At 35.4% G+C, this 23,335-nt stretch overlaps 1 protein-coding gene across 5 annotated transcripts in view; it reads left to right on the forward strand.

The window, feature by feature from the left end:
- The window catches only part of RBM26 (RNA binding motif protein 26), a 53,853-nt gene that overhangs the window by 16,233 nt on the left and 14,285 nt on the right, over window positions 1–23,335 (forward strand). The window contains exons 5-17 of one of the 5 annotated variants that reach the window (XM_065678075.1): window positions 205–443; window positions 2,195–2,455; window positions 5,181–5,420; window positions 6,860–7,027; window positions 7,379–7,519; window positions 8,584–8,695; window positions 9,494–9,653; window positions 10,858–11,022; window positions 14,277–14,408; window positions 15,421–15,492; window positions 18,501–18,629; window positions 20,742–20,816; window positions 21,347–21,517. In XM_065678075.1, the coding sequence (XP_065534147.1) occupies window positions 205–443; window positions 2,195–2,455; window positions 5,181–5,420; window positions 6,860–7,027; window positions 7,379–7,519; window positions 8,584–8,695; window positions 9,494–9,653; window positions 10,858–11,022; window positions 14,277–14,408; window positions 15,421–15,492; window positions 18,501–18,629; window positions 20,742–20,816; window positions 21,347–21,517 (2,065 nt within the window). The remainder of the gene's footprint in view (window positions 1–204; window positions 444–2,194; window positions 2,456–5,180; window positions 5,421–6,859; window positions 7,028–7,378; window positions 7,520–8,583; window positions 8,696–9,493; window positions 9,654–10,857; window positions 11,023–14,276; window positions 14,409–15,420; window positions 15,493–18,500; window positions 18,630–20,741; window positions 20,817–21,346; window positions 21,518–23,335) is intronic. The other 4 variants (XM_065678078.1, XM_065678076.1, XM_065678079.1 and 1 more) reach the window with 4 other exon arrangements.

Below are 23,335 nucleotides of genomic sequence, written 5' to 3' on the forward strand. Positions count from 1 at the left end.
ATGGATGATAAAAGTAAAATGCATAAACCCAGTGAAAGAGTTTAAAAGTCTTCTGAGAAGGAAGGAAGGATCATAGTTAGATTCCATTTGTAGGGTTTTTTTTCTAATTTTCCATTGCCATTTCCTGAGGTTTATAATGGTGGTTAAGGCTTTAAATTATGGCTTCATAATTCTTGTAATTAATTTACAAAACTATATGATTAGGAGCCGTGATGAAAGGAAAAAAGATGAACGTTCTCGGAAGAGAGATTATGACCGAAATCCTCCCAGAAGAGATTCCTATAGGGATCGATATAACAGAAGAAGAGGGAGGAGTCGAAGCTACAGCAGGAGTCGAAGTAGAAGTTGGAGCAAAGAGAGATTGCGGGACCGAGATCGAGACCGGAGCAGAAGCCGGAGCAGAACACGAAGCAGAGGTACCAACAGTTGGTCTCTAAGACACGGTGAATGTTGCCTACACTACGTTCCTGATGTACCAAAATTTTTTCTGTTGTTTTTGGTTTTGTTAAAATTTAGCTTGGTTTTCTGTGGAAATAAGGCTTATGTGATTATATTTTCAGTGCTTGTTTTCCCCTCTTTCCCTCCATTCTTCTTCAGTACCTTTGCAATTGTTGGCCACTTTTAAGCAATGTTTGGAAGAGAGGCAGAAAAATCCAGTTTCAGGAAACTCAAGAGTCTGGTTTGGGAAAATACAGAAATTAATAATCGTCTACTGAGAGAGAGCTGGCAGAAATTACCAGCTAAGGACTGTCAAGCAGAACAGTACAACTCTGTTCTTTTTGTCTTGCCTCCTCCTTGGCAACATAGAGAGGGGCTGAAGTTATTACAGTAAATATTTGCATTTGCATGCATCTGTAGGACTTTAGTACTGTAGTTTTTTAAATTAAACTTCTTTAAAAGCAAAGCTGTTTATTTAGCTGAAAAGTATGCTTTTTCTCTCAGTAGTTGTTACTGGAAGTTGGAAATGAATATTAAGAGTCATTTTATATCTTTGTCCTGTCTTAAGACAATGTGGAGATAAAAATAGTCTGATTTGAGTCTCCTATGTATTATTTGTCTTTCTGTGGAATGGGCCTTGATAACTCAGCCTTAAAAGTAGGTGTGTGGAGTTCCTGAAAATATTCAGCAGGGTTTTTTCCAAACAACTTGCAAACAAGGAAGTTAAACAGCATGCAGCAGTTTAACTGGATGATTACAATGTGATTGAATGTTAATATAAGCTTTGTTTTACGTGAACGACAATGGTAATATCTTACAGACAGTATCATACAGTGAAAGCTTTGTTTCTTTTTCTAAGCACATTAAGAAAAGCTTTTTTTACCCACACTTACCTGCCATCTTTAAGGCTTTTTGTTAATGTTCCTTTAATATGGGGTTATTTGAGTCTACCAGCTTATCTTATGACAGAACTCTTCTGTCTTAATCTGGATACTTACTGCTTATTTGATGGTAATATTAGAAAATGAAGAGAATAGTTTGTATGTATTCAGAATAAAAGGTCATGTTACTGCCACATCTGCCCAGGAGTGTTCCACACCTGTCAAGCACTATTATTTCTGCAGTCATTACAAAGCTTTATATGTGATAAATGTATACATTTGAATGCAAATAGAATGAAGATAAAAACATGAAGATACAGTAACAGTAGTATCTTGAAACACTAAAGATGTGTAACTTTTACGTTTTTTTCCAGTGATGGCTAACTTTTTCTTGCCCATAGCTTCCCTTTATTCAGAGTAACTTTCCATCTGAAGTTCTTAAAATATATGCGTCACTATAGATGATGCACTCTGCTTGAAGTTAAATAGTGTTTCTGCTTTACTGGGGATATAGCTGCTGTTGAAATACCCCAGTGGCTGACTGTGTACTTCTAAGATTATTATTTTTCTGGTTAAAACTTTGTAATGTAGAATCATGGAATTGCTGAGGTTGGAAAATACCTCTGAAAGTCATATAGTCCAGCACACTTTCTCAAAGCAAATAAACTGGAGCAGGTTGCTCAGGATCCTGTGTGGCTGGATTGTGAGAAACTTGAGGGTGAAGACTCTACAGGCACTCTGGGTAACCTGTAGAACATTTCAATTATCATTTGTATATTTTGAGGTGAACTGATGTGGATAAAGATGCACAGGTTAGTGACTTAGTGGTAAAAATGTACGGAAGGAATCATCCAATTTAATTTGTTTTATTACAGAAAGGGATTTGGGAAAGCCAAAATATGATATGGATAGAACAGATCCATTAGAGAACAATTATACTCCAGTTTCTTCTGTGACAAATATTTCATCTGGCCACTACCCTGTCCCTACACTGAGCAGCACCATTACTGTTATTGCTCCTGCTCATCATGGAAATAACACTACTGAAAGCTGGTCAGAGTTCCATGAAGAGCAGCTGGACCACAACTCGTATGGAAGACCTCCGCTGCCAAAGAAACGCTGTCGAGATTATGATGGTAAGTCTGTATTTTTTTAGCTGCTTCCTGCAACTCTGATTGGCCTCTTTCTGAAAAGATTGAGGTAACACTCTTTTTCTGATCTTCTCTAATACTGTGGTTTTTCTATTGCATAACTGTTGAATACAAATTTTATCCCATTTTTTATTAACTTAGCTTTTAGATAGCTTTATTAGTGTTTGTGTAGTCTTTTAAGTTACTAGAATTATTTTATGTAGATGAAAAATAGTATATTTAAAGTTGTTAAAAAAATATCCAGTTTTACCAAGGTTTTCTGTCTTATGTCATGTTCACATGAAATACTGTATTTGGTAGTTTTGACTATGATAAGCACTTTACTGACCTAACTTTTCCATCTTATCTTAAGAGATAATTTTTAACTAGAAAGGTCTGGAGCCACAATTTGCCAGGCTCATATTAGCCCATTTTTTCCTTGTAGGAGTTTCTTAAAGTTGTGTGTGGTTTTGTGCTTATCTGTGTCTTAAGCTATCGTTTTGCATGTCCTGTGCCAAATCCACACAAGAGGCTACTGCAGTTGGCAGTGTCTTCGCTAAATGCAGCCAGTCAACGTTTTAGCTGAGAAGAGTTTAAATTTCCCCATCAAGTGTTTTTTCTGAGTTTTTTTTGTTGTTACATACCACAATGACAACTTTAAGATCTAGTTTTACACTCAGACCTGATTAGTTGGGGTTTATTTAAGTAAAGAAAATCAGAGGCTGAGCTCTTAGGTGTTGACAGACTTGTACTTCGGAAGAGTAGCTTTGCCAGTTTGTCACAGCAATACCATGGAACGAGTAGAGTTGTGAAAGTGTAGTTTCTTTTGAAGTTTTCTTCTAGTGCAAGCTGAACTGCAGAATATTGTATAGGTCTCCCCTCCCAGCTCTACAAAGTTTTGTGTTTGTGATGGTTTGGTTTTTTTTTTTGTTTTGTTTTTGTTTTGGTTGTGTTTTTTTGTTTGGTTGGGGTTTTTTTTTGGCTTTTTTTTTTTTTATTTGTGGGGTGGTTTTTGGTTTGTTTTTTTTTTTTTTAAGACAGGAGCAAAACTTGCAGACTAGTAAAGTTTTGAAATAACATTTCCAGGCGTGACACTAGGACTTTGTGATTCTAACTTTGTCTTCTGTAGCAGTTTTTTGTTTCCAGTTTCTAAGTATGAAGCAAATGGTAATGTGTTAAACTGATGTAGTTGTCCTCAAATTTTTACTATTTTGTTGTTTTTTGTTTCCCCCCCCACTGCATTTCTGACTGTTACTGAAATCTCTCAGTAGATGCTTCTTCCATTTGCTTTTCTTATGTCTGTTTGTGCCTTCTAAACTTCTAAGGTCATCTCTCTCTTCAGTGGCTACCTGGTTCCAACATACTGCTCGTCCTGTCTGTACACTCGTATTTTCTACTTGAGTGTCTGTGGAACTTCTGTTAGTTCTTGATGTTTTAATTTGTATGTTTGCTAACTTTTCCTGAAGATGAGGTGATACAGACTCTTTTTTCAGTATCATGTTTTAGGAAGTGGGCAGTTGGCTTTCTTCCGGTTTTAACCAGATGTTTTGAACTTTCACTTCATATTGAATTGTATTAGGGTTGTTTTGGTTTCTTTTTTTTTTTTTTGGGGGGGGGAGACGGGGCAGGGGGCAGGGGCTGTTGCTAAATCATAGAACCATAGGTTTGGGTTGGAATGAACATTTAAAGATCATTTAGTCCTACTGCCCTGCAGTGACAGACAGTGTCCCTGCAAGGGACATCTTCAACTAGATCAAGTCTGCTCAGAGCTCTGTCCAACCTGACCTTGAACACTTCTAGGGATGGGACTTCCACAACTTCTCTGGGCAACCTGTGCCAGTATCTCACCATCCTCATAATAAAAAATTCTTCCTTATGTCTAATTTGAGTATATATGCTTTTATTTTAAAACTGTAACCGCTTGTCCTATTGCTACAGGCTCTTTATTAAAAAGTGTTTCCCCATCTTTCATACAAGCCCCCTTTTAAGTACTGAAAGGCCGCAATAAGATCTCCCTAGAGCCTTCTCTCCAGGTTGTGGAAAAACCCTAACTCTCTTAGCCTTTCTTCATAAGAGAGGTGTTCCATCCCTCTGATCATTTTTGTGGTCCTCCTCTGGACCTACTCCAATTCAGTGTAAAAGAAAATAAATTAACTTCCATTCATTTTTGAGTGTGCATATTTCATATTTACACATGCATGTGTAGATACACATATAAATACATATATATATAAATAACAAATGTTTGTTCCTACATAATCTCATTAAGCTACAGCAAAATTTTCTAATTCTTCCTGAAATAATTGCAAAAGAGGAAAAAGAATTGGAGTAAATTTCCCCATGTCAGAATTCTGCAATATTAGCTTTAACTTTAATAGGGGTTTTTCAATCGCAGTAATTGCACTTTTTACTTAGAAGCACTGTGGTTTTATTGATGTGATGATACCTAGATATAATTGTTTTGCTTTCATAATTTGTTACAATTTAGTGCAGAATTAATTCTTCAAGAAATTTTCTGTTTTCTGTATTTATTCTGCTAGAATGTTGCTGCAGTGTTCCTGTGTGCTGATTGTTAAAGATCAAGTCAAATATTCAATTTAATTTTCTAATATAAATTTCTAATCTTAATGTACAAATTGCTGCATTACACGTAAAATGTTTCATATCTACCCTGAATCAAACTACAGCTTTTGAATACTAACAACAATTCCTTTTGCTTTTGATTTTTCAGAAAAAGGTTTCTGTATGAGAGGAGACATGTGCCCTTTCGATCATGGAAGTGATCCAGTAGTGGTAGAAGATGTAAATCTTCCTGGCATTCTGCCGTTTCCAGCACAACCCCCTGTTGTTGAAGGACCACCTCCTCCTGGACTTCCTCCCCCTCCACCAATTCTGAGTCCTCCTCCTGTTAACCTTAGACCTCCAGTACCACCACCAGGCCCCCTACCACCTAGCCTTCCCCCTGTAACAGGTAATTAAAAAAGATTAAACCTGCTGTTTTAGTAGAAAAGCCTGGATGTTACTTGGGTTGTATGCAGTGCAAAAAAGCTGTTTCAGGAATGCTAATTGTATTTTAGAAAGTTGTACCATGCCCTGCTGTGGCATAGCTTACACCATTATTTTTTTTTTTTCCCCATGGTAGTTGTTGCAAAGTTGGTTGGTTTAAAATTTGCATGTTAAATGTGAACCTTGAATATGGAATAATATTTTAATTGTGCTTAAGCAAAAGCATGGTGTGGCAAAACTCAGTTCCTTGAGTTTTATGGAAGTCCACAACTGACTACTATTAAGAAGGGAAAATACTGGAAACAACAGATTTGGCATTTCATTTGAAATAATAAGAGAATTCTTTGCCGTGTCAGACTTACATCTGGAAATGTAATTTGTGGTTAATTTTGAAACTTTTGTAACTAAAAAAGATAAATTCTTCAGCTTGTTTACTCTTCTATTGGAAGGTACTTTTTTGGCTCAAGCACTAAAAATTACATGAAGACTTACGTGCCTGGCTCTTGTTTATAAAACAGCAGTTTAGTGTTCAGTTCCCTTGTGTGGTTTAAAAACTGTGACTTTAAATGGTTTTATGTGATTATTTCTTGTTTGTTTTTAACAAGTTAGGGGTTTCACTTGGTAAAATTGTTTGAGAATAATCGATATTTGATGCTGCTTGGAAGTTTCTTAAACTCTGTTCATTTCCAGTTGATAGGATAAGATCTGAATGTATTTATTTCACCTGAGTACAGAGAGTAACTGTATTGCTGGGGTGATCAGTTCTTCCTCTCACGCTGTTTTCAAATCTATTTGTAAAGTCCAAATATGTGACTTTTTTCAGTATCTTTTTCCAGACACTGATTTTGTCAGTGATTAAATTGAAGGTCAGGCGTGACTGCTTAGCTTTGGCAGTGTCACATTACCTGTTGTAAAAAAAAAAAAAAAAAATCAAACCAAACAAACCCCCCCTTCAGTTATAAGAAGGTCCCTGTGACTTTCCACTGAAGTTGTAGGTTTCTTCTTGGGTGTTCAGAAAAATAATTTCAGTCAAGCTGATTATTATTTAAAATATTTTTGTTACGCACTGTTAAAAAATAGAATTTGTTTCTTCAACAGGATTTTACAAACCTTTTATGCTTTTCTCTGGGTGAAGGTAAATAGTAGATTAGCATTTTGCTTACAGCAAGAAGGTGTTTGGAGAAATGTTATAAAGTGATTTTCTCTGTAATGTAAGTTCTGAGTCACTGGCTGGTAGGGATGATTTTATATGGATGAATGCTACAGCATCATATCCATATACCTCTCGCACCCTTTTATTTGATTATCTGTACAAACATTTCAGATGAATTTCCTCATGTGTTGAGTGTAATGTAAGTATAGTGGATAATAAATGAATGCAATGTTTTCCTTTGGTTTTGACAGGACCACCCCCTCCACTTCCCCCATTGCAGCCTGCTGGCATGGATGCCCCCCCAAATTCAGCAACTAGCTCAGTTCCTACCGTTGTTACAACGGGTATTCATCACCAGCCGCCTCCTGCTCCACCCTCTCTTTTTACAGCAGGTGTAGTACTGAGGCTTTGCCCACAAGGTTTGCTAAATAGAATAACATTGATTCATATTATAATGTACTGTTTGGAGATTATAATTGTGTAGTTTGGGGCAATAAGTTTGTATTATTTAGACTGTGACAGTAACTTTGTTTTTTTCAAAGTTAGTTTAGGACAGAAGTAAAATGTGCATGTCAAGTGTGAATCTGGATGATAGACTAATATTTTCATTGTGCTTAAGCAGAAAACTTCGCATGGCAGGTTTTTTTAAGATAGTTGTTACATAATTCTTCCATTGTAACTGTATCTTGTAATTAAACAAAATAATGTATCTGAAACCTTAGGGGGTTTAACTGCAATTTATTTTAATTAGACAATTTTTTTGTTACCAGAAACGTATGACACAGATGGCTATAATCCAGAAGCTCCAAGTATAACAAATACTTCAAGACCTATGTATAGACATAGAGTACATGCCCAAAGACCAAATTTGATAGGACTCACATCAGGTGATATGGATCTACCACCCAGAGGTATGCTTTCAAAGCTATATTCAGTTTAGCTTGTTTTCTTTTATTAACGCAGATTGAGGCAGTTTTTAAAGAATAGAATCGTGGAAAAACTGCATTTCTTTAAAACCTTCTGGAGTTAAGAGAAGTTCAGTTGAATAGGGAATTTTCATCATAGTTGCTTTGTGTGTGCATTTTTACAGGTAAAATGAAACCTCTTTCTAGAGTATTGCAAAATTTTGAACTTGACTGTAATAACTGGTCACTTTGTATATCTTCTATACAGAAAAATACTACTGAGTCTCAGTATCTTAGGATGATTTCTGCCGCAGAGTCTCAGTATCTTAGGATGATTTCTGCCGCAGAGAGGAAGGATTCATTTTAATTTGGTAGCAGGCAGTTATGCATGAGTAATTCTAATGTCATAGCTCCTGTGGCCCTGAGGAGCACCAGCACACAAAATGGGAAGGGAAAAAGAATAAAACCGTTTTTGTTTAAATGTGGTTTAATTTACCTATGTATGTATTTGATTTCAGCTTACTATGTTTCTGTTAGTGTATTTTCAGCTAGTGTATTTTCAGCAAGGAGTCCCTCAGTATAATTCCTGTTCTTCAGTAAGTGACTCCTCTGCCACCTCATCCTTAAATTTTCTCCTGGGTGTTAGTGCTCTTGAGTACTGTGCATATCCTATCATGAGGAGTTTTGTGCATGCCATCAAATGGCAGGATGGAGGTGTTAGCAGAAATGGTGTGAGCCTCAGAGTATTTTGTGGGACATCATAAATCAGTGCAGAGTGTAGTCATCTTGAGGCAGATGTGTTCTGTCACACCTCTTTTGTTTTCCTATGTGTGATGTTACCATGACAAAATGAAAGCTATTAGCTGTTTTGGTCTGTCACAGCATCTGTTGATAGTTAAGAGAAGTCTGTGAGCAAGATTTTATTCAGTTTCAATAAGGATCATCATAATTTCAAAATAAACAGCTGTGGTTTTCAATGTAAATTCAGTGTGAGCAGAACACCTTTTTACAATCAAATACACAGAAAATGCAAAAAAAAAAAAAAGTAAAATATTTTCATCTGTTTACAGAAAAACCTCCTAATAAAAGTAGTATGAGAATAGTGGTAGATGCTGAATCCAGGAAAAGAACAATTGGTGCAGGTGATGCTGGAGTTCCTACAAAGAAGACTTGGTTTGACAAGTGAGTGATCATTAACACAAGGTTGGCTTAATAGTTGGAATTCCTTGGAGCTCTTTTCTGTAATGTGAAACATACATAAGTCTGCATAAATTGTGGGCAAGTTAAACTGAATTAGCTGATTGTACTAAAATAAATCATGCTGTAAAGTGATCTGCATTTGACTGTCTTCTCTCAAAGGCAGTATAGAGATAGCTGAAGTTGCTTTGGATCTGCCCCCAAGATTTACTCCCTGAAATTGGAATCATCTAAGAAACAGAGGAGCTGCAGTGTGATAGTTAAAGATGACTGGTTTTAGTTTTGAAATGTGAATTGTATCATTGCTGTTTTGGTTTGAGTCGCCAGGTATGTTACCGACAAAAATACAGGGTTAAGTGCTTAGTGGCCATGTATACCTGGGGTGACAAAAGTTGGAAGGGATTTGAACAGATTACTGGGCCTGAAGAGAGCCTTGAAGTAATAGTTATTTGAACCACTAGTGGGGAGATTCCATTGAATAGGGGAGAAATTGTTTTTGGAGGGAAGCACTGTAGAAATCACGACTTACTGACGCAAGCAGATAGTTGTGAATTGTCTCACAGATTTGTGCTTGTGATATGCTGAGAGTATCAGTGGAGAAAACTGCAGGTGCATGGGCTTGTATGCTGTACTCTTCTACACTTCCCTAAAATTGCATTTTTTTCTTTTATTTTTTTTTTAACCTCTGTCTCACACACATATGCTCCTGTGTAAGTGTATACAGTTTAACGTTGTGTTTTCTAGCTTGCTATGGATTTCTGGCTTGATTTTTATTTGTTGCAGGCAAAATTTTAACAGAACAAATAGTCCAGGTTTCCAGAAGAAGGTGCAGTTTGGAAATGAAAATACGAAACTTGAATTGAGAAAAGTTCCCCCGGAGCTTAACAATATCAGCAAACTTAATGAGCACTTCAGTAAGTTTGGCAACTTGGTTAACTTGCAGGTAAGAGTCAGCAAAGAGAAGGCAGTAGGCTTCAACTTAGTGACAAATGTAGTTGCTAAAAGAAGAATGCCAGTTGTGTTTCAACTCTTTCCTTGAAACTCTTCTCACTATTTGCCTAACTTGTTTCTTAAACATGATCTTACTGTTTTTATGGAACTGTCATTGAAGAAGCAGAAATGAAATGTGGTTTTAAACAGATGTTTTCCTCACAGATAAGACTTCTCAGATATGTTGTTGAAAACATTGAAAACTGATTGAGAGTGTGTGTTCCTTTGCCCCTTTTCTCAAGTTTGGACCTGATACCATAAACACTTGGGGTTTTTTTTTGTTTTGTTTTGTTGGTTTTGGGTTATTATTTTTTTTTTGAGAGAGAAAACCTGTATTTTTTTTTATCCAGAAAGTCCTTGTGATATAACTACTTTTTAGTCCCATAGTAAAGGCAGTTTGTTCCTTATAGTTACTTCATGTTGTATCTGTGACCCACATTTATAAATAGAAATAAGCAAACAATTAGAGAAAGGTAGGAAAGAGATGCAAAGAACTAGGGCTTTAGGTTGATACTACATATTACTCGCTGTATGTGTAATGTCAGTATTTTAGACCAAGCCTCTAAGGTGCTCAAACCAATCTTTCATCATGCTTCATTCTCAAAGTTTCAGATGCTAACTTAAGTTTTCATGTTGGCTTTCTTCTTTGCACTGAGAGGCTGAAAGAAGAGGTGTAATACAATGTGTCTGTGTGTAGTCATAGAGTACAGAATAAACCTCCTGTGCCTGTCTGAACACTGAGGGAATTAAAATCTCTTATTTGCTCTGTTAATTCTCAAAGGAGGAAAACCAAAATGAGCTGCTTTGTCTAGCTCTGATACTAGACCCATGTGTTTTTCATAGCAGTTTACTTCAGTGATCCTTCCTCTTTCAAGCAACTACTCATAATCCCAATCAGAAATACTGTTTGGCTGTTTAAGTATTTTACTTAAGTTTGTTGCTAAAACTATTCTGAAAGTTTATTAGCTTAATCTCAAGATTACTTCTTGACACCAGGCTTTTCAAACAGAATCATGAATGGGAAGTATTCATCTAGTGACCCATACTGGGTTTAACTTGCAAGCTTATGAGCCTCAAAACTAGAGATTTTAGGATAATCAAGGCACAAATGAAAATCCTGCATGCAGTAAGTTTTGTTCTTCTGTTCTAAATCTTAGGTTGCATATCAAGGTGATCCAGAAGGTGCCCTCATTCAGTTTGCCACACATGAGGAAGCAAAGAAAGCTATATCAAGTACAGAAGCAGTATTAAATAATCGCTTTATTAAAGTTTATTGGCATCGAGAAGGCAGTGCACCACAAATCCAGACTACCACACAGAAGGTAGAGGATCTAATTCTATTCAATGTACAATGTTATGTAAAATGCAGTCTTTTAAACATTAAAAAAAATAAGGAAATTAAGTACTTCAAAAATAATGAATATTTCACGTACTTCTTTTCCAGAGCTTACCCTTTAATTGTAGATTCTTTGAACTCGGGTACAAGGTTCAGGAGTTGGTAAGACTGAAGGTGTTTAAAGACAGCCGTTCTGTCACTTACAGAGAATTCCACTGTCATTTCACGTGAAGCAAGATTCGATCCTGTTGTCTGCTGAATAACGTGTTTTCCTTTAACTAGTATAGTCTTTTTCTCTTCTTATGAGCGTAAGAAAGACGGAGTTATATATCTGCTCTTGGAAGATAATCTCTGTTTTCTTCCAAAAGATGCTTTTTCCAGTCTTTTCCCTTTTCCTTTCCTGTTGAGCATGTATACTGCTGTGGAAAGAAGTAGTACAATTTGTTTTACACTAAGATGTCTATATGTATGTACAGATATGCATACATGTGTATGCAGAGAGGACATACAAACAGCAGTGTAACAGGAGAGTTGTGTTAAATTAGTTTTGTGGGACTGGATCAGGGACATTTTACCTTTTTAAGTGAGGAGGGAGGTGTTAATGTCCCTGGCATCCAGTGACCGGATGCATGGGAATGGTTCAAAGCTGTGCCGGGGGAGGTTCAGAGGCGACATTAGGGAACATTCCTTTACGAGTGGGTAGTCGAACACTGAGGCAGTCCATGGCTGATGCTCCATGCCTCTCAGTGTTTAAAGAGGCATTTGGATAATATACTTGGTAACATGCTTAAATTTCTGGTCAGCCCTGAGGTGGTCAGGCAGCTGGACTAGATGTTTGTAGGTCCCTTCCAGCTGTGGAGCTCCTGTTGGTAGTTGTGATGTGCATAGCAGCATTGGTAACTTTTTAAGAATATGAAACAGCAATTACTGTTGTGGAACTTAAATTCATAACCTGTGGCAAGCCAAATCAGATTTGTTAGTAGGCATAGTGGTTCTACTCAGATGTAAGAGGAAGCTTGGATTCTCCCAGGTCTAGTAGGTTACTGAGTCTTGTCAGTTAGCTCCCAGTGTGTAGTGAGTCCTTCTAGATACCTGTGTATCCTCTTTTATTGGATTTGCTGTCAGCGTGGAGCAACACATTCTACACTGAGAAAAACTTGAGGGGAGGCTGTGTAGAAGAAACCTTCACTTATTTATATATGCTGATATAATGAACAAATGAGTTGTTAGAGTTTCTTTCAGCTGCTGTTTAAATTTTGAATTCCTTTCTCTTGATGGTGTATCTCATCATCATTCAGAATCAGTGACCCAGTTTTCTGTAACGGTCCTGCTGTAGGACATCATAAGTTTGCTTTCTCTCTTCCTTTTGTAACAAATGCCCTGCTTTTTATCTACCAAAATGCAGTTTTAACAACAGCTATCTCACTGTCTCCCCAGTTGCCATCCTTCAGATTTGAGTTTGGAATGAAATTTATAAATATCCTTGGTCCTTGATCTGAACTAGTGTTATCCAAATGGCATTTATTTTCTAAGCCTGACATTCATCTCATCAGCCAGAAGAGGGCAGTGGAGTATGTCGTTTGTATTCATACAAACATCTCTCTTGAGAAGGACAGCTTGAACAGTTACTGCAATGAATTCTTTGCTGATTATGCTATTACAGCTTGAAGTATTAACTGTGTATTTTCGAACAAATACCTGGTCTGTAGATTTGTTATTTTGCAAAACATCAATTTTAAATAGGCGATAGAGGGTGCACAGTGACAAGAACAATGTAAATGGGAAATTCAGATTTGAAGTGCAATGTTTTCGTGTTCTGCTACCCTAAAATATAACAGTTATCAAATTGTTGAGCCAGTAAACAAGTATTTTTAATTCATAAGCTATTCAAGAACATTAATATTTACTTCCCTGTACATTGAAAATGATATTATATCTACAAGTACTGTGGAAACTCTTAAAGTACTTCACAATCTGTAAGTATTTGAATTTTTGTCAAGATTTCTGGTGTATTAATTATAGCTGAATTAATTTCGCCTGTATTTATAATGGCTTATAGCCAGATATTTTCCGTCAGGCATTAAAGACAGACTTTTGAATTTTTTGCAGTGTAAAGTCAGTTGGCTTTTAAGTTGTCCCTTCAGTAGTATTTGGTCCTCCACAATTTCTTGAGTGTTGCTGTTTCCTCAGCAGGATTACTTCAGAAAATTCTTACTGTGGAAATTCTGAAAGGAGTGGAAATACTAAGTAAAGGTGGTGGGAGTCAGCCCTAGTAAATCATCAAATAAAAGGCTTCTGCCAGGAAGCAGAAATATGCTCTCCATCTGTGGCAGCTAAAACAAGAAGTATTTGGCTTAAAAAGCAATGCAGGAAATTTAGGTTAGATGTTAAAAAACTTTTTCTAATGCTAAAGGATACTGAAATACTTTTGTCTGGAGAGGTGATATAAGACCTAATTCATTGGAAGACTGTAAGAACTAGATTGATGGATACTGTCAGTAATGGCTTAGGTACACAGCTGATTTTGCCCTGGACTGGAGGGATGTGTTAGGTGACCTCCTGAGGGTCATAAATATGACAGGAAGCTTGGTTAGGAGCATATTTGTTTTTTGGCCTTAAGTGTTTAATGTTTCTGTCAAAGAAAAAAACACAAGATGTTACCTCTTGGGGCATATCCATGATAGGTTTGAAGATTAGCTGCTCTGTTTTCTTTTTCCTTGGTCTCATGAGTGCATGTCTTCATATCTTTCTTTTTCTATGCTTTCCAAGTTAAACACTTAGCAGATGAAAAGTTAAAATTGCTGTAAAAAGCAGTGTCTTTATGATACATGTTTGCATTCTGCCTTTCCATAACTAAATGGTTGATGATGAAAGATTTGTGAAAGGAATCAGAAGACTGCTTATTACCTTTTATTCACTTCTAACAGGTGGAAATTAAGATGGTCTAAGGAGGCATGATTAATAAAAATAGACTGGAATTGTTTAATTGCATCTGTGAGCTGCAAGTGCAAAATAGATATTATTACTGTATGCACTACAGAAATAGTTGTTATAACGTCCTAAATCTCATTAAGTGTTTATTTTTGCCATCAGGTGAAAAATCTATTGAATGATAGAAAAGAAGTGTAAATCTAAATATCATTACAGCAATTACATTGTGTATTTGTTGAACTGCATGTGTAGCAGCTTTTTCTTGTTAATATTATGATGTGTTCTTTTGGGGGTGGGGTGGTGTTACAGGTAATACAGCCCTTAGTTCAGCAACCCAGTTTACCAGCAGTGAAACAGTCTGTCAAGGAGCGATTAGGTCCAGTACCTGCAAGTAATATTGAACCTGCAGAAGCACAGAGCGCCAATACAGAAGTTGCTCAGGTATGTATGAAAGTAAAAAAGATTAGTTGCACATTTTTCTTCCTAGAATAGGTTCTATACTGTCTGAGTGTATCCATTACAGGTACTCATTTAGTGCAAGTACACATTTACTACGAATAAATACATCTAATTTGATAGTGAGTGATGTTTTGATATTAAAGTTTTCTTCAATGTAATGATATTTGGCTTTCTTACCCAAGCATAGTGATCAGTATTTAGTATCATGGCTTTTTACTTAGTTTAAAACTTCTGAAATATTTCAGTAGTGTTGTGTTAAATTGCAGTTTTCATATTGCAAAATAAAGTTGATTTCTATCCAAAGAACTGAAAGTTACCCATTTTTAATATTTTATCTGTTAAACAGCTAAAACCATTAAGAGACTGGTGGTCAGCATCTAAAACTATTTTCAGTATTTGTGTATCACCCTTAATAAAAGGGAGAATGTATCCACCATACTAATAAGAATGACAGTCTGGCATGTTACTCCCATTGGGAATATCCTTTAAATTTTTATTATCTTAGAAGTATTTGTTTATGAGCATTGTACCACTGCTTTAATTTTACGTCTGAAAAGGAAGACCACCACGCTTCAGAAAACATTTGTGGTTTAAATTCAAATGACAACTTTCAGCAACTGATACCTGCAAATAGCAGATTGTAAACCACAAAATCTGAAGTGTATTAAAAAGGCCTGTTTAAATCCTCTGCTGGGCACTGTGTTGTGGACTTCTTGCAAAAAAAACCCCACAAAGGTAGTAAAATCTTCTATTCCAAATTTGGGGTTATCTTTGCCTTACCCAGTCTACTTATAGATGTATATTAACTTTACAATCAAATATCTAAAATTCATTTCAGCAACTGCTTTAATTATTTTTCTTGTATTTTTGGTCAAAAGTCTATTGCTTTATTAGTTGAATTCTCTTTTCTGAATTCCTAACATTTGCAATTACATAGGAAACAGTAAACTGTTCATAAATTATATGTACTATAATTTTGTTTTTGCTTTCTTAGAATGTGACTAAATTATCTGTGAAGGATAGACTGGGTTTTGTGTCAAAGCCAGTTACTCCAACAACTGAAAAGGTAAGAGAATGTCACATATTCTCTTCCTCTCACATTTAATTTCAGTAGAGTTAATTGTATTATAAAACCCTGGTATCAATATCAATTTTGTTTCATAACTATCAATAAAGTTATTTATTAAATATTAGTCTTATAAAATATTATATATCAGGCCTTAGCTTAGTAAATGGCTAAATGAGTATAAGAATTAAAAGGCCAAGTTAGGACAGAAGCTGCTATCCTGTGGGTTTTGTTTTACTATAGTAGGTTTCACTCAGTCATGAAAATAACTAGATATGTTCCAGGGTCCTTAGTTGTTAGGAGAATACAGAAATAAATTTTAAAAATAAATAAATTTTGACACTACATATGAATCTGTAGAAGAACTTTCTATAAAAATGTTTTGGGGCTTCTGTGCCCCTTAAAAGGTGATGCTTTAAGCATTTACCCTTACTTGGTCTTAAAATTTGCAGTAGTTGTGGAAAGATAAAAGTGGAAGTTAATCAGTATATACAGGACAAAGGAGACGTAAGGTGAGGAAGGTGGTTATGGATTATGTGTTTTCCCTGGTGGTTGCAATTTTCAGAATAGAGTTGGTGGTGTGTTTACTTCAGCAGCAAAGTTTGTGATACATGTTTAAAAACCTGTTTAGCAGTATGGGGGTCAGGCTTCCCCAGTGTTTATAATATTCATTTGTGAAGGCTTCTGGTAGAAACGCATCAAGTTTTACCCAGTAACAAGATTCCTTTGCCTTGGTGTATATATCTGTTCTATTGGGAATTGGCTTGATCTGAAATGAATGAAGCATCCGCTGCATTTCCCATGTCCCCTGTGCCCCCACAGTATGGCATTTATAATGCATTTAGTGGAATCTAACAAGTAAAATTAGCTCCAAAGATACAGTGCTGTACTTAGCATACAATAGTAATAATCCTTAATGTTGAGTTGTAATATAGGAGGATGTCTCTTCAACTCATTTCAAGCTGAGCAGTCCACCAAAATGCATTCATCTTGGCTTCTTGTGTATATTTTGTTCTTGGTTTGAATAGTTGCATACTTGATGCCCTAAGTTAGTTGCAGATAAATTAGTTCTGAATTTCTGAATAATATACTCTAGACAGCTTGGATAATATTCAATAATATTAATAACAATTAATAATACTGAGTAATATTTCTGAATAATATACTGTAGACAGCTTGTAAATTTCTGAATAATAGTTCTTATAAGTTCTGAATTTCTTGACTACTTTTTGCATATGAACTATAGACTTACTTTAGAAATAAAGAAGTCTGCTTCAGTTGGAGTGGAATTTTTTTTTTCTTATTCCACAAGAGTTGAGTTATCCTAAACCACTTTTCTCCCACAAATAGTAAATCCATGCTAAAATGGTTTTATGCTCTATTGTCTTATAGTACAGACTGATTTTGAGTAAATTCTGGGCTGTTTACTGGACTGGTTGTGAAGCAGCAGTTTACTTTGGCATTTTTAGTAGGGTTCTGAAACTTAGTTTGACCTGTTTTATGAACTTGTGAAGATTTACACTATTTCTTCTCTTGAATAGTAGTAAGAGATGTAGAAGACGTTAATGTGTTGCTTCCTGCTCATGTAGATTAGTTGATGCAGGTAATCTGCTGTGGCATCTTTACTTAATTATAGGAGATAAGGAAGCATGGTTCTCTCTGCCATGAAGGCAGTTAAGGAAAAAATATTTTTGTCTTTACCTGGTCTTCTGTTTGTTTGTGATGTAGCCTGTCCTAAAGCTTCTCTGTAATAGGAACTGTATGACTTGGATATGCATATGTTAATGTGCTTTCATAAGTTTAAAAGAAATTCCTTCATCTCTGTTCTAATGGCCTGCTTAGAGCATTTTATATCACCTTTCGTAATACCTTATAACATGCTTTGATTTTTATTCTCTCTGCTCTTCGTACTCTGTGGAAAGAAATAGTATAAATAGCACAACGAAGTGAAAACCCTTTATGCGAAGCATTCCTGTTGGAAATTCTTGTGATCTCTTGATCTTTTCTGTCTTTCTAATGTTTCTTGGCTGTCTTGTTTTGGTTTTTTTTTTGTTTGTTTTTTTTTTATCTGCTGTTGGTGGACATTATGTCTTATTTTATGGAGTGCATGTTGACCAGTAGACTCTGCATGTATCTTTTAATTTTCCACACATATATAAAGTATCTTTAAACTCCTGGAAATTTTACCTATTGCATAATTGCTGTGATTTGCTAACAAGCTGGACAAGATCATGCCTACATTATTTCCAGCACTTAGCCATGGATTTGTCAATACTATTATGACCTTAATGTCCTTAAAGAACATCCTAAGAAAACAGAATAGTCCAGATCTTCAGGTATTGTGAGGTGTACATAGTATACTCTAGACAGCTTGTAAAGCAGACAACTGTGTTCTCACTAAGGGAGAAATTTCATACCTCATAATAAATGTAGGAAGGAGAACAGAGACAGTATTCTCTTTCTTTGCTGTATGATGTTGAAGATTTCCCTGTACTTGAGTTACTTCTTGTTGATTGTGCAAGCTCTGCTTTGCATAGACTGAATATGAAAAGGAACTATTTTATCTACTTGGGACCTTAATCTCTAAAATTGTGTTGAATTTTTGCCCAAAAAATTCATGCAGCCATGAAAAATTATATTTTAAACTCAAGAACAAAAAATTACAGACTTCAGTTATACTCAGGAACATCTCAGTCTTCTGTTTATTATCTTATTATGCTCAATTACGTAAAAGTTTAGGTATTTGAAACTTGGAAGTACATAGAACATCTCAGTGGAAAGGATTTATAACTGATGCTTATAATCCTTACATATCTGATGTGATGTTGCCTCTTTAAAAATTGTTTAACTTCAGCAACTCCAAATACAGTTGTTACACCAGATTTTTTATATTCCATATCATCAAAACAGACAAAAGAAAAGATGCTTATGTATTTTTAAGCACTCGTGTTTTTTTAAAAAGAAACTGAAATTCACTGGCAAAAGAATAAAATGATTTCCTCCTATAGGTTTTATCCACTTCTACTGGCTTGACAAAAACTGTGTACAACCCTGCTGCTTTGAAGGCAGCACAGAAATCTTTGCCTGTTGTTTCCACTTCCGTGCTAGACTCTAATGAAGCACAGAAGAAAAAACAGGTAAATTAAATATACTTCTTTATAAAATGGACTTAGATTGGGAACTCATGACCACTAGAAATAGTACACTATGTATATTCATCTCAAGAGCCTAGATGAAACTAGTTACAGGATTACATTCACTATAATGGTTTCTTTTCAGAGGACATGAAAATTCAGCATGGTTTTCCTAGGCTTTTTCAATGTATGTTCAGACAGTGCAAGCAGGTTTAAAACTCTCAAGTTCAAAATGTGAAATGCTTTTTCCTGCAAGCAGGATTTCCATGTTTAGGCATGAATTGTCTATTGAGTGAGAAGGGAAGTATAGTACGGTCACGATTCTTCTCTCTTAAGCCCTTCTGGAACTGGCCTTTAACATCAAACTGGCCTTTATTCTCAGTGTATTTTGTACTTGTGACCAAAATTTTCTTCACATGAGAGAACTAAAAACTGTATAACCCTGCATTTTGTTGTTTGCAAACTATAAGTCTACTGCATCCTTTTTTACTTTGAGTAGTACTAGGTTTTCTCTTAGAGGAGAAATGCAACAAAAATGCATTTGGCCTTCCTCACTTGTAATTTAGCTTGCTTAGAATTTTCAGAAAAGGCCAGTAAGCCTCCTTTTATTCAGATTTATTCTTCTAATTTAGAAAAACTAAATACAGGATGTTTATCTTGCTGGTTTCAAACTACAAAGTAAGAGTTCAGTAGGAAGTTGGATTCAAACAGACATACTGAAATCAGTATAACTATTAGACTATTAGTAAACTTATGCAACTAATGTCTAACATAATTTGAAATAGCAGTTTATTAACTGCATGTCCATTGTGGTATTGGTTCAGACTTTAAAGAAATTACTTCTAATTTGGGGATTTCATTTAATAATTGTCCCTTCAAACATGTTTTGTAGAAATAGAAGCTTTGCCTTTCAAGTTTAGATGCTAAATGCCTGTGAAATGGCAAAAACTGTGTAATTATTGATTCTTTAACAGCTGTAGGGTTTTGGTGATTTGGTTTTAGGTTTTGCGGGGTTTGAGAGATGACACTGGAGACATGCTAAGTGACTGGCTCTTTTTTCATATGCTCTTCTGCTCCTTCGTTTCTTCAGAGATTTCTGTTGCAGTATACTAGTACTTGTGGAAACACATGATTTTGTGGGACTCCCTCCCATCTTTTCTCAGGTCTCCCTATTTTTTCTTAGCATTCATCCCCTTGTCTTATCTTCCTTTTCCCTTCAGAAAAAAGGTTGCACACGGGATTGCAAAACTAACATTTCATGCAGCAGAATTTGTCAATATTAGGAAGACATACAGAACCTTTACTATTTCCTTTTTTTGGCTGTTGTGCATTTACGCTCTTTGTATAAAATAATCTACTTCCAGTCTGATCCCAGTTGATAAGTTAGAGGTGCAAAATCATCTTCTTCCTCTCCTATTTTATCCCATTAAATATGTTGATATCAAAGCTCTTAATTGTTTTCTGCAAGTATTCAGCTAAGACCTGTACATTCTATATCTGAGAGGAAGAAGCAGTTGCTTTCTCAAGCAGCATTAATGAGCACAGCAGCTGTGGCATTTCCTCTTGCTTCTCCTTTTGAGTGAAACATATTACAAATTTATCAGTTTAAATTAATTTTGATTTGCCCATTGCAATGTCAAGTTTCTGTTTTTAGCAGATTGGGTGGTAGTACTTGTCACTACCAAGTTACAGCAGTCAGATGCAAAAGAGATGGTTTTCATTAGGTAACGCATTAGTTTGAAAAAACAGGATGTATTTCCTTTTTGCTTGGAGCTGTACTGGAGAGTGTGTTTTAATTGATGGCCTTGATTTGCAATTTCTTTCAAGATACTGACCTTACACATTTAAATTCTTGTATGTTATACCTCTTGCGCTAGTGTATTATATTGCCTTTCAGCTTTCATTGGACTTGCGTGTTTGCTTTGTACGTAAGTAATAATGAAGTCTTCCCGGCACAGATCAGACTAAGAAAGATATTAGACCTTTTGCTCATTTGTTGATGCACTGTTTTCAAAACATATTGGAAATTACTGCTGTAGAGTTGTCAGGTATATTATTATTCTGGTATTATTTTTCAAAATCCAGAAACTTTCTATAATTTTTTTATGCTTCTAGGATGCATTACGACTTCAACAAGATGTGAGAAAAAAGAAGCAAGAAATTTTAGAAAAGCACATTGAAACACAGAAGGTAAAATGTTAGCATTAAAGAAAGTGAACAATTCAGTTGTAAAATCTCAGTTCACTAGTAAGTATTTCAGAATTTGTAAGCATGAGCTGTAAAACTGGCCTATAAAATAAGCACTCTCTGAATGGTGTTACCACATGATTTGAAGTTTTAACATAATTTGTCTTGTTAGTTGAAATTACGTAATTTGGGTGCACCATGCATATGTTCCGGGAGTAATGAAAGCCTGAGTGTTCGACTTGACAAGAGCAGGTTTAGAAAAGTGTGCATGACTGCACTTTGCTTAGGAGCAGAAATTTAAAAATTGAATTTATATAAGTCTGTTGGGCAAATCTGGCTGAGTAGATACCAGATGTTCATTAGCAAATAATCAGATTCAGACTAAATTTTTAACTTAGTATAAACTGTTAAAAGCCCTATATATTGAGTTTGACAATCACAACAAAAGTAATGCAGTACTGAGTACTGGAAAACAGATCTGTAGTAGTAGTTGCTAAGTAAAAAACTTTTTTTTTTCTTTTTGAATTGAACAGATGCTGATTTCAAAGCTGGAGAAGAATAAAACCATGAAGTCAGAAGACAAAGCAGAAATCATGAAAACACTGGAAATTTTGACTAATAGCATTACCAAGTTAAAGGATGAATTAAAAGGTGTATCACCAGGAGGAGGCACTCCTTTAAAAAGCATGAAAACTAAGACTCAGGTACTCAAGTTTTGGTCAGGCTTTTAATAAGATAAGTTCACATGCTTATGTCATCAGAATTAAAAACAAGCAGCCACCTAAGCAGTATTTAAAACCATACTGGTTTAATTTTAAAGTCATCTTTGAAGGGAGGTTGGTTTTACCTTGTTTTTAAACTAACAGTTAATTTCAAAACTATGCCATTGTATAAAATGTTTACCCATTGTTACGCAGGTATTGCATCACCTGGAAAATCAAAATCCAAAACATAAATCTTACTTCTTTTTGCCTTACTGAATCTTTGTGTTTCATCTGTTGCTTTTCACATTTTTAAATAGAAATCGTGAAAGTAGAATTTCTTACGCAAAAGGGTTATCATTATGCAACACAGATACCTTCTGATGAGGTTTAATACACAAAACAAACTGCTTCATGAAACTAGTTGACTACTGTACTGGTACATAATGTCATAGGGCTTTTCATGTCACTGGAATGTTTCAGTATCTTAAGCTTTTTAGATCGAAGGTTGCACTGGTCGATATTCCTTTATTTAGCTACCCATGTTTGGGTTGTACCTGTAAGAGGAGTTTCTCCTCTGTACTATCATTTGCATTAATACATGCCTCTAACCAGTTTCCCAACTGCTTTAAGATGCAATTGTATTGCCTTTTTAAAATGCAGTATTTTGCTTTTTATAAAGCATTTGTTCCTAAGCAGGTCACAAGGTGATTAAGAATTAAGCAAGACTTAAATAGTGTTTTAAGAAATCGATTAATGTTCTGTAAATATATCACAAGCTTTTCTTGATTTATCAAGTGAGGAAGTTCATGCTAATAAAAGAGCAGATTTTTGTATAGTGTATTTTTCAGTAAAGAGAAAAGTATTTTCTTGTTGTTTTCAGTTCTTAAGTCTTCAGAATGCCCAGTCTTCAAATGTTTGTGATTCTGTTTTAAAAATCTGTTGCAATGTTACAACCCTGATTTACTTTAAATGGATTATTAAGTCTCAGTTTGAAGTAGCATTTCTACTGCTTTATTTTACATAGAAATATAGGCATTAAAAGCGCAGTGTAAATTACTAATGTACAGTTTTTGAAAGAAATATGAAAAAGAGTACTGAAATGACATATATGTACTCACAGTAACTTCTTACATCGTTATCTAGTAAAAGTTGAAGCAGCATATTTTTATCCTGAAAATGGGTGTAGATTATAATTTCTCGAAGTCGGTTTATACCTCTTAAAACAATTTTGGTTTCGGTGGAATATTCTATTGAATTTTGGCGGGGGAACTAAGGGTAATAATCCCAGAATTCGGGGCCTACTATAATAAGGTTAAACTCTTCTTTTTCTGGAGATGAGGGAGTAATTTTTATTTTGTTTTTGAGAGAGAGTAGATGTTCTCTGGTGAGAGAACTTTTTTGAGAAGTGTGAAGGAAATCACCTGTCTGAATTTGAACTGTAAAAGTCTTTAGAAATTGTCAGTATTTTTAAAGTTGCATTTTATTGTTAAAGGCTCATGGTTTTGAGGAATACTCTTCTGCTGGAGGTGTACAGTGCTTCATAAATTCGAACAGGAGAAAATAGTTTCGGTTTTGTCACATGCAAGGAAATGAATCCAGATCCATAGAAATGAAGAAGGAAGTTGAAAACTAGATCAGAAAACTTCAGTGCAGCATTTTAACCCGTAACAGTTGTTTTACCCAGAGAGTGTTCCAGTAAATTTTTGAAATGGACAAGGAAATAATCTGATAACACCAAATTGCTAAAAATGGTTAAGATTAGAAAGGGTCTCTGGGGATTGTCTTGTTTCATCACCAATTTCCACTGGAAAGAGCCTG

This window comes from Lathamus discolor, chromosome 4 (assembly GCF_037157495.1).
Source record: "Lathamus discolor isolate bLatDis1 chromosome 4, bLatDis1.hap1, whole genome shotgun sequence".
NCBI lineage: Eukaryota > Metazoa > Chordata > Aves > Psittaciformes > Psittacidae > Lathamus > Lathamus discolor.